Source organism: Lynx canadensis, chromosome B4, assembly GCF_007474595.2.
Source record: "Lynx canadensis isolate LIC74 chromosome B4, mLynCan4.pri.v2, whole genome shotgun sequence".
NCBI classification, from domain to species: Eukaryota; Metazoa; Chordata; class Mammalia; order Carnivora; family Felidae; genus Lynx; species Lynx canadensis.
The window spans coordinates 35711426-35728144 of record NC_044309.1 but is presented as its reverse complement, the minus strand read 5'-3'; the positions used below and the strand labels follow the sequence as shown (position 1 = coordinate 35728144).

The 16719-nt window shown below is 37.0% G+C and overlaps 1 protein-coding gene across 2 annotated transcripts in view; it reads right to left on the bottom strand.

Annotated features, from left to right (window-relative positions):
- Positions 1 to 16719, bottom strand: part of DCP1B (decapping mRNA 1B) — a 59758-nt gene that overhangs the window by 17137 nt on the left and 25902 nt on the right. For both annotated transcript variants that reach the window (XM_030321360.1, XM_030321359.1), the window contains exon 4: positions 909 to 975. In XM_030321360.1, coding sequence (XP_030177220.1) covers positions 909 to 975 — 67 coding nt within the window. The remainder of the gene's footprint in view (positions 1 to 908; positions 976 to 16719) is intronic.

Genomic DNA, 16719 nt, shown 5'->3' with positions numbered 1-16719 from the left:
TCTTTTACAGATGGAGATGCTTTGTCAAATCCATGCGGGCAGCAGCCATACTGTGTGTTTGGCGAAGTCCAGTCACTGGCTGCGATACGGCATGTGTAGGAAATTTAGTTCATTCTGAGGCTTTAAACCATCCCCATAAAGCAGGGAAAGAACTGCCTCCCAGTGAGCAGCGTCGGGGCTCAAGAACCAATCACAGAATAGACAGCATGCTTACCTGGGCCTTCCTTTCAATGCAGTCAGGGGAGCCAAGAGTGGGAGTCAGACAGTGATTTAAATTTCCCAAAAAGCAGATGGGACAAACCACAACGTATCAAGAGATTAAAAGAAAAAGAGACTAGCTACAAAAAAAAAAAGACTGTCTACTGATCACTAAACTAATATTAACCCAGATATTTCCAACAAGATTGAAAATAAAGTCTACGTACTCAACAGCATTTGAGATGTGAGGAAATTCTGACCTCCCATAACCATGGGTATGCAGTTAAAGGAAAGCGTTTAGGGCAGGAAGGAAATGGAAGATCTTAGAGGATGTGTAGTGGCCTTTAAAACGGCTCAGAGTGTTCTTTTTACTGACAGCTATACTGATAGCTTTTCAAAGAAAAAACCTGCTAATTTGCAAATGAGTAAAATATTGAAGAAAACTGCCATCTGGAACAATTCATATCATGGATATTTCACACATGCAAAAAAAAAAATGAGGTGAACTGTTCTACCTACTGAGGAATCTTACCTAGTGAAAATGTAAAAATGTGTCTGTTTTTCATCTAAGTAATAGTACATGTTTTCCTAACCACTGTGGAAAGGATTGCTGTGAGGGAGATATTCTGTTAAGAGTATAGTGTAGTCATACTGGGAAACACAAACAAAAGCATCATGTCCTGAAAAATACTTAGCCTTTCAGCACCTACTTTTTCATAAGCTCTGCAATTCTTTGGCATTCTTCCTTATCATAAAACCAAATTCCATAAATGGACACTGCAAAAAACACATCAAACAAATTATGAGCACCTTCAAAACTACAAAAGGGAAAGAAATTCCCTTTCCATCTTGAAGAAAATACACACTTACAAATAAATGAAACCAATCACTGGAGTTTAAGCTTGAAAACCCAGTACTGGAATTTTCTAAGCCCACAGAGAAATCTGTAGTGGTCTTATGCGTGCGCAGACACATATACATACCCCAAATAAAGTATGTTGCCCTTAACAATATAGTACCTGAACATAATGGGCATCTGGCAAATGCTTCTTAAATGAATGAATACAGGCTGAAGACTAAACTCCTGGCTTTGAAGCATCATTGTTTCTAGACTCCATCTGCACATTTATATATGTATTTCATCTTTAGGTATTCAGAAACCTGATGCACAAATTAGGCCTAGAAATCTCTCTCCTTCTCTCAGGAATATGTTAACTGAAAAACTGGCTTTGTAAGCTCTAAGTTAAGAAAGAGTACAGAAAAAAATAAAATTCAATAACAAATCTCTGCCTTCAGAATGTACAGAATACTTACAACTGTTGAATGATGAGATGTGACTATGTCTTAATCATTTAGGAATGAAAGAAAAATGTAGTAAGTTGTAGCTGCTATGGATTCATCTAACAATTTTCAAATAAACTGTATACCTTAGTATGTGCCCATTTACATCACTTTTATAGCAAAGGCTAAACAGTTCCAAAGTACATTTATAAAGATCTAGTTAAGGATTTGGTGGTATTTTAATCATATAAATAATGCATTAACTACAGATACATTTAAATAATCTTCATTGAAAATAGCAGCAATGTTATGATAGAGCAATGAAAAATAACAATATATTTTTTTAAAGCAAAAACTTTAAAATTTAAACGTTCAAAACATTTAATTATATACATATTATTTGGCCATTAAAACAGCTGATATTTTAACAACTTCTTTTCCCCACCCGTCTGACCAGTGCCTCGGTGTGGGATTTCTGCTTCTCGTCAGTAATGATTCAGATACGAAGCTTCAGGAAATGTCTCTTTAGTGCTATTTTAAACAGATATATTTTTTAAAAGGAACCCTATAAATCTGAATTACTGACTCGCCATAAGGTGGCAATGAGGTTTTAAACTTTTTATATGATTAGTGTGCCAGGAATCTTTATCTTACCTACATGTGAAGAGGAAAAAAAAAAAAATGGAAAAACCCTCCAGCATTTTCCTGAACAGGACCATTTTATCCTCCTAGAAATACATACACATATTTCTCTTTAGTACATTGATAATCTTTTGAAAAAAGAACATCTGAATTCTGAAGCTTATGTGCTGAGAGAGCCTCAATACTGAAAAGAAATTCTTTCATCTCAAGATCATTAAATGTGTATCTTAAAGCTTTTCACTCAAGGTTCTTTGCAAATCCATCCACACTAATGTCCTATTCTGATTGCCTACACAGATTCCTATACACTCACCCATTGAGCCTTGTGTCCTTGTAAGCAAAAGTGCATTAGGTCACTGACATTCAACGACAATAAATCTGAATACATTTGTGTGTTGTGGCAGTTTTAACTGTAGTTATAAAACTAGGAGCCTGGTCTATTTTTTGATTACAGTGAAACCTTCCTTTTCTTGGAGACTGGGTTTCCCAAAACTATCAAAAGAGAAAGGTGGTAGCAGGGGAGAAAAACACAGCACAACTAAGAAACTCCAGGCCCAATGGCAGAGGAAAACGAGCCATTTGTGTCTCATCTGTAGAATGTATTAGTAGAAGTGTTTTGAGTGTCATTTTTTTTGTTTGATGTTACACATTTGTGGCATTTGACATAAGGATTAGGTTTTCGTAAGAGTTAGATGCCAAGGAAACTGTTGATACAAACAGAAAAGCAGTCTGACAATGTCATTACCATGAGGTAACTGAAATGTAGATTTAGGAAGGAAAAATGCTATGAAAACATCTTTCAGATGCCAAAGCAGAATGAAGGGAAGATCAGGTCTGTAATGACTATTTAAGACATGGTGGAGGTTTCTTTAGGACCTGACCATTTATCTCTAAAACAACGGGACTTCAAAATTAAAATGGGATCATTTTGAAATAGCACTTTTCATCCCAGTTAATACTTAGTTTGAACATAAAATTTAACTAGTCGGTGGAGAAAAAAAACAGACCGCCTAACAGTCTTGGCTACTGAAGGGTAACACTGAGATAAAATGTAGAACTGGACCTAAGTTTTTTTCTCCTTAAAATAGTTTCGCAACTTGAGTTGCATTCCACCAGGAAAGGGCCAACAGTTACATGAACGTGCACATTCCAACTGAAGTTTTCTGCCTCTTAGGCCCAAGGTCTCCCAACCCCTGGACAAAACTATCGCTCTTCCACACAAGAGGCTATATCAAAGCAGCTCGTGCTGATATATAAAAACCAGAGATCAACATGCCTCAGGGAGGTGATGAGCTGACAGGCTGACAGAAACCATTAACTTCACATTTCAATCCCAGTTTTCTTGTACAGCCACTGGGGGAGAGGCCCATCCTTATGTAGGCAGTGAGTACAGCAGGCAAGACAGAAAAAAAATAGGTTGAAAAGAACCAAAAAAGAAGGTGTGGTTTCTTGAATTCTAACACTTAAAAAGGAATCACCGGGACCTAAATTTGCGAGGTGATACAGCGGTGTAAACTTGTAGAACAATGAAATGGGAATGACTTCTGGGCTTTAAGAAATTACAAGGAGAAAAGCTCATGAGAAGATTTGTTTTAAAAAACTGACCTATTAGTCCACATCTGGACATCCACCATGCTTCGAGCCTTTGTTCAGCCTGCTGCGCCTGCATACCAGCCGCTTCCCAGGCACCCTTCTGCCGAGTCAGAGGTGAAGTTTAAGGGCACTTTGGTGCATGAAGCTCAACTCAACTGTTTCTACATCCCTCCTGGAGGTAAGTAACCCAAAAGTGGAGTAAAGGCTAGAAAGAACACGTTGAAGTTTACTCTAAAATATTCTAATGACGTCTAGAATGTGTGATGTAACGACTCATCTTTTTGGCAATCCTCTTCGTATTTAATGCAGGACTTTCAATAGCACAGTTGTGAAATTTTGCTGAAAACTGTACTGTCCTGGTCTATCTCATGCTTTGGAAAATTTCAATTGAAAAAAAAAACACTGTTTGAAGCAACAGGCAATGTAATATTGCCTTCACCTATCTATTTAAGCAACAATCTTCCACTTTCTTTTTAATTCTGCATGCAAGATTAAGGAAAGTAAATTCCCCCATTAGGTTTCATGTCTGAATATGTAGGTACACACAGATGACAAAGAGAGCAAGCTGATTATATCTGATAATGGTATTTTCTTCTTTTTAAATTTCTTCAGCAGAAAAATTGAAAGCTGATAAAAATTTAAGAGTGTAGTTAAGAGGTCATTAGAGGCAATATCAAAGGTCCTTAAATGCACTCTTGGATTCGTATTAGCATGGAGCATTAGTTCATTCTGGATGTTCTTTGGGGATTTACCTCATCTGGTTTATGTTCCTAACAAGTATTTCTATACAGGATGTTCTTTTAAGCCATATATCATTTGTCCCATGTTTTACCCTAAATATCTTTCAACTCCCAATCATGAATGGTAGTGTGCAGTCGTCTAATAAGGATTCATGCTAATATTTGTACAACTTCAAAATATAAGGCATATTTCCATATAGTTAGGAAGTAGATAATTCATAATTACATAGGTAAAGTTTAAATAGGCATGAGAAGGATATCTGATTTGGTAATGCTCTCTTCTCTTTCTCTCCTTAATTTTTTTTTTAATGTTAATTTTTGAGAGAGAGAGAGAGAGAGAGAGAGAGCACGCGAGCAGGGGAGGGGCAGAGAGAGAGAGGGAGATGCAAAAACTGAAGCAGGCTCCAGGCTCCGAGCTGTCAGCACAGAGCCCAATGCGGCGCTGGAACCCACAAGTCGTGAAATCTGACTTAAGCTGAAGTTGGACACTTAACCAATTGAGCCACCAAGCGCCCCATTCTCTCTCCCTCTTTAATAATTTCATTCAAAAGCAAAGGGATATATGCTTCTTAGAATGCAGCAAAGAAGGCATTTAAATTCTCTTTTTTAACTAGGAGAGCTATGGAAATGTGGCAGTATAAATTACATAAATCTCTTCTGCGCAGTTAAGGATAAACCAAAATTTAAAATTCCTTCAAACCCCATTCCTTTCACCAAGTCTTTTCCAAATGAGTGGAATAATAACCCCAATGTAAGGACCAACATCTAATCGATGTAAACACTTGTTTTTGAGACTTTGCTCAAATATCATGTTTCTTGAATCTTTCTGTAAGATTGGCCACGTTGACGATGACCTGTCACTGGTATTTGGTGGTAAGTCTGCACACCCAGCTCCTACCCTTTGAAAGATCACCAGGTAGTTAAAAAATCAGAAGTTAGAATCAGGAAGTTTTAGAGTTGGAAGGCAGCTAAGAAGTGTGCAGTTCAACAACCTATTTCACTAATGAGGAATGTGTGGTCTAACAAGGCAAAATGACTTAGTCAATGTCATTTTTACTGGTTCAATCTGTTTTCTCTAAAATATGCTCCTCCCCCCACCTTACAAATGAAGTAAATAAAGACTGAAACAATTTTTATGTTTGAGGTGTAGGCTTGGTTTTAAGAGATGGGAATTAGCCTTTTTTAAAAACAAGTCTGATATGGACTCTCAAAAAGGAAAAAAGGAAAGATGGGAGGGAGGGTGGGAGGAAATGAGGGTAGAAGGAAGGAAGGGAGAGGGAGGAAACAAAGAGGAATCTGAGATTTCTAGTATTGGCAGTATTTTTATGGCAATGAATGCTAGGACAGCAATCATACTGCCCATGTTCTGGCAGCCACATATGGGAAACGCAAGCTCTGTTTGGCTGCTCTACGCTGACTCTGTACCTCTACCCCATTTGGAAGGCTTTGCACTAAAAATGTTTTCCTTCATAATGTTCTTTAATCCTTTAAAGCAGTGTTCTTTCATTCACCTTCTGCCTTAGCTCTACTGACCAAACACGGACACAATCTTGTAAAACAAAATCTTCACTGGCCACGGAGAGTCTACATAGCGGTGTTATCTTTGGCCCCCCGGTCTGGTTCTTTTCATATGACATAGCTTTACTGCACCTCACAAATCAGTGATCCCATGATCTCAAAATACTGGAAGGTTCACAGTAGATGAGAAGCAGTTTCTATTTTATGGGTGACTAATACTCATGAACATTTTGTGAGAAACAGTAGAAAACCTAAATAAATATTGTGAAGTAAAAACAATTCTTTTTTCTAAATAAATTATCTTCATTGTAAAGTTAACGTCAGAAACAACAACCACAAAAACAATCTCTCAACTAAAGCATTATACTAATTTGGATTAAGTTAATATGTATCTCCAACCATACACTAGCATTTATTACTTCAAAAGAAAAGGATGGATTTATCTTTTAAAATGTTTTTATTTAAAACAAATGCATGTTATGTCATAAGGCCTCCCTAATCTCCACAGAGGTCGTTATCCAAATGAGAAACTAGGTCTGCTACTGGCCTCAAGTTCATGAAAGGCCAGATGGAATCTTTTTCATGACATACTAATTTCCTAATTTTATTTATTTCAGGGGAAAGTTCCTTTAATCTGAGATTTAACAAAGTAAATAAACATTAAAAAAATTAGGAAGCAGGAAAAGTTATCAGTAATAATAAATATAAATAGGAATTACTTATTCTGCTTTTTGGCCATTTAAATTTATATATATATATATTTTTTTTTTTTAATTTTACTTATTTTGAGAGAGAGAGAGAGAGAGAGAACTCATGTGTGCATGTATGAGCAGGGAAGGGACAGAGAGAGAGGGAGAGAATACCCTAAGCAGGCTCCACACGGACAGCACAGAGCCCAATGTGGCGCTCGATTTCACCAACTGCAAGATCATGAACTGAGCTGAAATCAAGACTTGGACACTTAACCAACTGAGCCACCTAGGTGCCCCTATATCTTCTTTTTGTTCATAATCCTGTGGATTAATTTCAAAATCTCCTAGACCACAAATAACAAACATGGGTTCCCTAAAGTGTCTTTCCCCCTCTCTGAGCTAATAGTTGTCTTCAGAACTATGAGTTTTTCTCATTTCTTTAGGGATAACTAATCTCAACTTCTTTGTTGCTCGCATAGTTTTTTGTACACCCTTGAACCAAAAAAAGAAAAAAAAGAGCACATGTCATAATTAAGTACTTACACAACTGTTTGCTCCACTAGACTATGAATTCCTGGAAGGTAGGACATTGTTAATACACCCAGCATAAGACTAGCATGGGGTAGACAGTCAATAAATATTTGCTGAGTTGAACTGAAATCAGACTACAAGATCTTATACTATCAATATTCCTTGTATTGTTAATATTAATAGTTATCACTATTCTGGGCTAATTACACATCACAGGTTAGATGTGCTAGATCCTCTGTATTCAATGATAACAACTTCTTTTTTTTTTTTTAATTTTTTTTTTCAATGTTTATTTATTTTTGGGACAGAGAGAGACAGAGCATGAACGGGGGAGGGGCAGAGAGAGAGGGAGACACAGAATCGGAAACAGGCTCCAGGCTCTGAGCCATCAGCCCAGAGCCTGACGCGGGGCTCGAACTCACGGACCGCGAGATCGTGACCTGGCTGAAGTCGGACGCTTAACCGACTGCGCCACCCAGGCGCCCCTCAATGATAACAACTTCTACCAGGGATTACATAGCATGGGAATTCTCCTAACATTGCTTAACATTTCTCCTTCTAACCGGAATTTATTTAGTTTCACACATTTGGTAACCTTCAGCATTAGCCATCTTGATGGGATTTTGTCACTGGGGTTGAGCTCCCTCAGATTGTATATTTCTATTGCCCCAGCACTTTGTAGGCACTAATGTATTCATTTCATGTGTATTTATTATTATGACAATTCTACCATATGCCAGTCTTCCTGACTGAATACCTGTCAGGCCCTGGCAACTAAGAGCTCAAAGAATGCAATTAATCTGCAAAATCACATGCATTTATCTTGAATCCCAACGTAGCAAAATAAGTCTTATCGCATACAATTATAGTTTATGAAAAATATATGTTTAACCTAAACATAAAAGAGTGTTTCTACATGTCAAAGCTTGTTCCAATGAAAAGCAGACTTCGTCATATTTGACTCAGATTATTTAACCAAGTGTTTGATAATTACAGGAATAGCTTTGCTGAAAATATCCTAACTATTAAATATATGATCAATGAAAAACTTCTAAGATTCCGTATAGCAGTGGCCTAGAAAGGAGCCAAATGCTACTTCTTTAAAAAAATTTTTTAAATTTTTAATGTTTATTTTTGAGAGAGAGAGAGAGAGACATAGCATGAGCAGGGGAAGGGCAGAGAAAGAGAGAGGGAGACACAGAATGTGAAGCAGGCTCCAGGCTCTGAGCTGTCAATACAGACAGCTTGAACCCACAAACAGTGAGATCAGGACCTGAGCTGAAGTCGGCCGCTTAACCGACTGTGCCACACAGGCGCCCCCAAATGCTACTTCTTGATTGAAGAAAAATAAGCCAGAGTTTCTGTACTTTTTCCAATTTGACCTCAATCTATAATTATGGATATAGGAGATACCACTTTTCCCAAAGCCCTTTATGTTATAAACATTGAATCATGTTTTGGTCCTACTTAAATTAAATTAGATCTCTAAGGCTGTATACAGTATAATTTTAACACAAATTCTTGGCTAAAATCGTTTTATTTCTCCAAAACCCCTAAGAACATGAAAAATTCTAACTTTTCCTTCTGTGGGTTAAGAAGTATATTAATCCAATACTTTCAAATTGATTATTTGAAACTATTTTCTAAGTGGTTTTTGGACAAAAGTCAATAATAGAAAAGAAAGACTCTAAAGAAGAACAGATATGAGCACTCAGTGCAGCCATAATGAGCACTGACTATGTGCAAAGCACTGTGTTAGGGTAGGGAAACTAAAAGATGCTTCACACATTAAGCATTTCCGAAAGTGTTTTGGAATCCAGTTTTTTTCTGCCAAGATTTAGACTTCTCTCATGCCAAACTGGGCTCTGAAAAACAAAATATAAAATACAGTCTGTCTCCAAGCCACAAGTGTAGTGTATGAATCCAAATAGCATCACTATGCAGATGTTTCTTTGGTAAAGTTGAGAATCCTAAAAGTGTTTTTTGGTTCAGGATAAAATAAACGTGACTTCACTTTAATTTCACTCACATAGTATCTGTGTATCAGGTTTGCTACATGGGTTCTTTATCTAACTGTGCCAGATTGTTAAGTCAAATAAGTTTAGAGATGCATATACACAGCTCCCCATTAAATTCATGTGACTGTCCTATATCCACTGAGTCCTCTGGTAATAATGGAAGTCTGGAGGCTGCATAAACTGGGTGGTCAGGGTGAAGAGAAGTATTGTTTCCCCACCTTGTGTGTGTGTTTCAAGGAGCTACCAAGTATCACAACTCAACACAGTAATAAAAAAAAAAAACAAAAAACATGAAACCTAGACATACTACATGGCTCAAAGGTGAAATTTTGCTTTATGTGAGGCTTTTCAGATCCTCCTTTAACTGATAGGATGTGAGTTCTTTAGATTAATAGTCTCTTCTAGAGTTTAGATCTTTTCCTTTCACCACGGACTGAGCATTGACAGAAGAAAAGAGTGATTCTGGGTTAAGGTCAGAGTGACAGGTTTCATCACTCAAGTCACAGCAGATGTACAACCCTTAACCATATATTAAAACACACTAGCTTTCTGAGCAATGGTGCATAATAAATAGGTCAATTTTTCAGTTAGAATGGTAAAGGAGGCTGACAGACACAGAGTAAGATTCAGTGACCACACTGTAAGGTTTAAATTTTGGTGGCCTTCTTTCTTTCTCACTAAGAAGCCTAGACTTCAAGCTGGTAGAAAGAATTCTTGGTTACCTAGTGCAACCAACCACTCCTCTCATGTACAGTAAAAGAGCAAGACTATATCAGTTACCTATTCTAATTGCATATGAAATGTCAAATTCCTTGTCTCCCATTCCATACTGCATATGATTTGAATGAGTTTACTTTAAGGATCTTGTATCACTGGACAGATCCTTAATAGAACATTCTCTTCTTATTCCTGCAAATACTAAGATTCTGCTAGAATGTCAAGTATTTTTAGCCATATAATTACTTTAAAGATCTTTCTTGACTCTAGAGGGCTTTAGGGGTTCAATAAAATCCCTGAAGTTGTATACAAAATGATGTGTCTATATGCAAAGAAGACATTCTTGAAGGTAGGAAGTACAAAGCATAACCGCCCCCCCCAACAATTCCTGGCACATGGCAGGCAATTAAAAAATGTTGCGAGGGCAGGGAGGAAGAAAAATGTTGCGAGGGCAGGGAGGAAGAAAAATGTTGCGAGGGCAGGGAGGATCATCAGATCCTCAAAGGAATCTGTGACTCAAAAAAGGTTAAGAACTACTATTTGAGGATCAATACACCAGTAAATACCTTAGAATGGAAAAATAACTCTCAATTATCTGTGGGCAGATAATGTGACTTTCATTTTCTTCGTAATAAATTTACACAGAGTTCACTTTTAACCTTGCAAATTGGTTTTGTAATAATTGCCTGAACTGATTCCAAGGTTAAAAAAACAGTTGATAAAGTCTCGAGGTCTTCAAATTTGTTAAGATGTAAGACCTTTTCATCCTCCACGTGGCCTGAAGTCTAGGAGAGAGCTTCAAAAACCAGACTTTGCATCCTTGGCCACAGCAAGGGTGAACCACACAGTTCAGCTTCTGTTACTGCTCTACATTAGCTTGAGAGGTAGGATTTTCAATCTTTACCATGAAATGGCCAACAGTGAGGAATTCAGTAAAGTTGGGCAACATTGTGGCCCTTTCTCAATCACCCCAAGCACAGTATCTTCAAAGCTGGACAAAAACATCAGACATATATCCCTAATAACAAATCTAGAATTGATATAAATGATTTGGGAATTACACTAAGTACATTGTGTCTATTTCTTATCTAGATCTGTTCATTTTCTGTGCTTATTTGGTACCACAGAACACAAAATATTAAGATGTAGTCTCTGCCCTTGGTAATCTATTACTCAGGTCACTGCTTTCTCAATAGCCTAGATAATCAATAATCAACCAATTAATGACAGAATAGTGGAAGAGAAAACATTTCACAAAATGCATTTGACCTATCTTTGTTTGCAAATTTGGCTTTCTTACTGCTATTACTTATTATGACTATGCCCAGGTATATTTCAACTGGAGCTTTGGAAAAAAATTAAAGCTTATATTTCATAATATGTTTTCTAATAGCCATCAAGAAAAATTGTATTAATTGCTTACTATATATGAATTGTTTACTATATATTTTGTTCTAGAAAAAGGACTGCAAAATAGATGCTACGGCTTCTGCCAGAAAACTGACTTTATTATTTTTTTCATTTTATTGTTTTTAAATTTACATCCAAATTAGTTAGCATATAGTGCAACAATGATTTCAGGAGTAGATTCCTTAATGCCCCTTGCCCATTTACCCCATCCCCCCTCTCACAACCCCTCCAGGAACCCTCTGTTTGTTCTCCATATTTAAGAGTCTCTTATGTTTTCGTCTCCCTCCCTGTTTTTATATTATTTTTGTTTCCCTTCCCTTATGTTCATCTGTTTTGTCTCTTAAAGTCCTCACATGAGTGAAGTCATATGATATTTGTCTTTGACTCACTAATTTCACTTAGCATAATACCCTCCAGTTCCATCCACGTAGTTGCAAATGGCAAGATTTCATTCTTTTTCATGAAATTTCATCAAATTTGATCAAATTTCATTTGATTGCTGAGTAATACTCCATTGTATATATATATATACCACATCTTCTTTATCCATTTATCCATCGATGGACATTTAGGCTCTTTCCATACTTTGGCTATTGTTGATAGTGCTGCTATAAACATTGGGGTGCATATGTCTCTTTGAAACAGCACACCTGTATCCCTTGGATAAATACCTAGAAGTGCAATTGCTGGGTCATAGGGTAGTTCTATTTTTAATTTTTTGAGGAACCTCCATACTGTTTTCCAGAGTGGGTGCACCAGCTTGCATTCCCACCAACAATGCAAAAGAGATCTTCTTTCTCTGCATCCTCCCCAACATGTGTTGTTGCCTGACTTGTTAATATTAGCCATTCTGACAGGTGTAAGGTGGTATCTCATTGTGGTTTTGATTTCTATTTCCCTGATGATGAGTGATGTTGAGCATTTTTTCATGTGTCGGTTGGCCATCTGGATGTCTTCTTTGGAAAAGTGTCTATTCATGTGTTTTGCCCATTTCTTCACTGGATTATTTGTTTTTGGGGTGTTGAGTTTGATAAGTTCTTTATAGATTTTGGATACTAACCCTTTATCTGATATGTTGCTTGCAAATATCTTCTCCCATTCCATCAGTTGCCTTTTAGTTTTGCTGATTGTTTCCTTCGCTGTGCTTTTTATTTTGTTGAGGTCCCAGTAGTTCATTTTTGCTTTTGTTTCCCTTGCCTCCAGAGATGTGTTGTGTAAGAAGTTGCTGCGGCCAAGACCAAAGAGGTTTTTGCCTGCTTTCTCCTCGACGATTTTGATGGCTTCCTGTCTTACATTTAGGTCTTTCATCCATTTTGAGTTTATTTTTGTGTATAGTGTAAGAAAGTGGTCCAGGTCCATTCTTCTGCATGTCACTGTCCAATTTTTCCAGCACCATTTGCTGAAGAGACTGTCTTTATTCCATTGGATATTCTTTCCTACTTTGTCAAAGATTAGTTAGCCATGTTTGTGGGTCCATTTCTGGGTTCTCTATTCTGTTCCATTGTTCTGAGTGTCTGCTCTTGTGCCAGTACCATACTGTCTTGATGATTACAGCTTTGTAGTATAGCTTGAAGTCCGGGATTGTGATGCCTCCTGCTTTGGGTTTCTTTTTCAAGATTGCTTTGGCTATTTGGGGTCTTTTCTGGTTCCTTACAAATTTTAGTATTATTCATTCTAGCTCTGTGAAGAATGCTGCTGTTATTTTGATAGGGATTGCATTGAATATGTAGATTGCTTTGGGTAGTACCGACATTTTAACAATATTTGTCTTCCTATCCAGGAGCATGGAATCTTTTTCCATTTTTTTGTGTCTTCTTCAATTTCTTTCTATAGTTTTCAGTGTATAGATTTTTCACCTCTTTGGTTAGATTTATTCCTAGGTATCTTATGGTTTTTGGTGCAATTGTAAATGGGATCGATTCCTGGATTTCTCTTTCTGTTGCTTCATTGTTGGTGAATAGGAATGCAACCGATTTCTGTGCATTGATTTTATATCCTGCAACTTTGTTGAATTCATAAATCAGTTCTAACAGTTTTTTGGTGGAATCTTTTGGGTTTTCCATATAGAGTATCATGTCATCTGCGAAGAGTGAAAGTCTGACCTCCTCCTGGCCGATCTGGATGCCTTTTATTTCTTTGTGTTGTCTGATTGCAGAAGCCAGAAAACTGACTTAAAAAACAACACTGAAAAGGGGAATGGAAAGCTAATTCCTTCCACTCAGGAAAAAAGATCAAGTTGTACAGGTTTTCATATATTCAGCAAAAAGAAACATTTCTTCTTTGGCCCTGTGGAGGAAGTAGATGGCCCAAGCCAGAGGAAAGGGGGCATAGCCTTCCTAACAATCTAGACACTACAAACGCAAATTAAACTATTTCCATTACCTCAAATTACTTAAAACTTTCAGTTGAAGTCAAATTACATGAAGGCTTTGGTGTCATTTGTTTTAAAATCCTGAATATGTGTTTTAGAATAAAGATAGTGAGTTATACCAGGTTGAGGAAGCCAAGATAGAAATTGGAGAAGAGTTAGTTTAGTACTCTCATCAATTTAGAAGAAGAGATCAAGATTAGAAGAAATGGTGGTTAATACATGCCAGGATAAAAAAGAAAGGTAACCAATTATATTTAAGTATTCATTTATGTAAAGAGTCTTCTTTCATAAAATTCAATTGTTTCCACTTTTTTTTCAATGTTTATTTATTTTTGAGAGAGAGAGAGAGAGAGAGAGAGAGAGAGCAAGTGGGGAAGGGGCAGAGAGAGAGACAGAGAGAGAGAGAGAGACATAGAATCCGAAGCAGGCTCCAGGCTCCAAGCTGTCAGCACAGAGCTTGATGGGGGGGGAGGGGGAGGCTCGAACCCATGAACTGTGAGATCACGACTTGAGCCAAAGTTGGACACTTAACCGACTAAGCCACCCAGGTGCCTCTACGTTATGTATGATAAAAGGGACAGAACTCAAAGTGTTTTGTTTCATGAGTTTTGGCAATAATACACTCTCAGGTAAGCAGCCACCCAAAACAAGATATAAAACATTGTGATCACCTTTTCAGTCAAAAACTATAGAATTTCCACCACCAACTCCAGCAGATAAAATCATTTTCTCACTTCTATCACAATAGATTAGTTTTGCCTGTTCTTAGACTTCATATGAATGGGATCATACAACATGTACTCTTTTGTAGATGGCTTCTTTTCCTCAGGATGCTTTTGAAATTCATCCATGTTATTGAACCAATCGGTAATTCATTCCTTTTTATTGCTAAGTAGTATTCCCTTATATGGATATACCAGATTTGCTTGTCCACTTACTTATTGATGAATGGACATCTGGGTTATTTCTAGATTTTTCTGGCTATTATAAATAAAATTGCTATGAACATTTGGATAAAAGTCTTTGTGTGGACAATATTTTTTCATTTCTTTTAAGTAAATACTAATGAATGGAAATTGTTGGATCATGATAATTATGTTTATAGGTCTATAAGAAATTGCTAAACCATTTTCCACAGTGGTTGACCATATTACCTTCCCACCAGCAATGTATGACAGCTTCAGATGTTCCCACATTCTTTTTTTAAAAAAAATTTTTAATGTTTATTTTTGAGAGATAGAGCACAGGAAGGGGAGGGGCAGAGAGAGAGAGAGAGAGGGAGACACAGAATCTGAAGCAGGCTCCAGGCTTTGAGCTGTCAGTGCAGAGCCTGCTCCGGGGCTTGAACTCACAAACTGTGAGATCATGACCTGAGCCAAGTCGGACGCTTAATCAACCGAGCCACCCAGGCCCCCTGACTGTTCCACATTCTTATTAACACTTAGGTAATGTCAGTTATTAAATTTTGGTCATTCTACTAAGTTATGTGGTATTTTCATGGTAGTTTTCATTTGTATATCCATCCAATGTGCGACAAACATATGAAAAAGTGCTCAACACAATTAATTACGGCAAAATGCAGATTAAAACCACAATGAGATATCACTTCAGAACTCCCAGAATAGCTCAAGTTAAAAGGAACAATATCGAGTGTTGAGAACGATATGAAGCAATTGGAACTCTTATACATTACTGGAAAGAGAATAAACAGGTGTGCAACTTTAGAAAACTGTTCAGCATTATCTATTAAAACTAACAAACCTCTGTACTACATATAAGTGGTTGCTAAAAACGCAAAACAATTAAGTGCATATACCTACTTGAAAACCATGGTCCAGAATGTTCATGGCAACTTTATTCACAATAGTTTAAAACTAGAAATAATTCAGATAACCCACCAACAGGAGAATAAATTAACAGATTGCAATATTCTGATGCTATAGAATACTACGTAGCAATAAAAAGCAATAAGCTATTGCTACAACATAGTTACTTAGAAGTTTCTGGTAATTATTGTTGAGCATCTCTTTATTGGCTACTTATAGATCTTCTTTTGTAAAATGTCTGTTAAAAATATTGCCAATTTTTAAATTGGGTTCTTTTCTTCCTATTACTGAGTTCTTAGAGTTTTTACATATTCTGGATATAAGTATTATGTCAGATATATGAAGTGAGAATATTTTTTCCCTGTCTGTGGCTTGCCTTTTCATTCTCTGAAAGGTATCTTTAGGCAGCACCTAGGTGGCTCAGTTGGTTGAGTGTCTGACTCTTTCGGCTCAGGTCATGATCTCATGGTTCGTGGGACTGAACCTCACATCGGACTCTGCACTGTTAGCCTCTGCTTGGGATTCCCTCTCCCTCTCTCTGCCCCTCCCCCATTCTCTCTCTCTCTCAAAACAAATAAAGAAAAAAAAATTTTTAAAGGTATCTTTAGAAGAACAGAAGGTTTTTTTTGTTTGTTTTTGTTTTTGTTGTTACAGTTTTTTTTTTTTTTTTTTTTTTTTTAAAGGGGAAGGCAGATAGGTGGCTCAGTCAGTTAAGCATTTGACTCTTGATTTCAGCTCAGGTCATGATCTCACAGTGGTGAGACTGTTTAGGATTCCCTCTCCCCTCCCTCGCTCCCCACCCTGCACCCCAATGTCCCCTTGCCTGCTTGCTTGCATGCACAAGCTCTCTCTAAAAAACAAACAAAAAACCCTGAAGTTTTTGATTTGATAAAATTTTTCCTTTTGATGGGGAACAACTTATTATTTTTTTCTTTTATGGTAAATGCTTACAAGATTTAATTTAAATCTAGTGTTTGGTAATACTACCTGTTTTTAACTGTTGTTGGTAAAGTCTTACAGATTTGGTTGCTTACACAAACATGGAAAAAAGGATTACTTATTTAATTCTCAGATAAATTGTCTATAGCATAAGCATTACTGTTTAAGCCATGTGATTGTGATTTAACAGGGCCACTGGAAAATAGCAACATGACCTATTTTCATATATCCTAACTTTGGTGT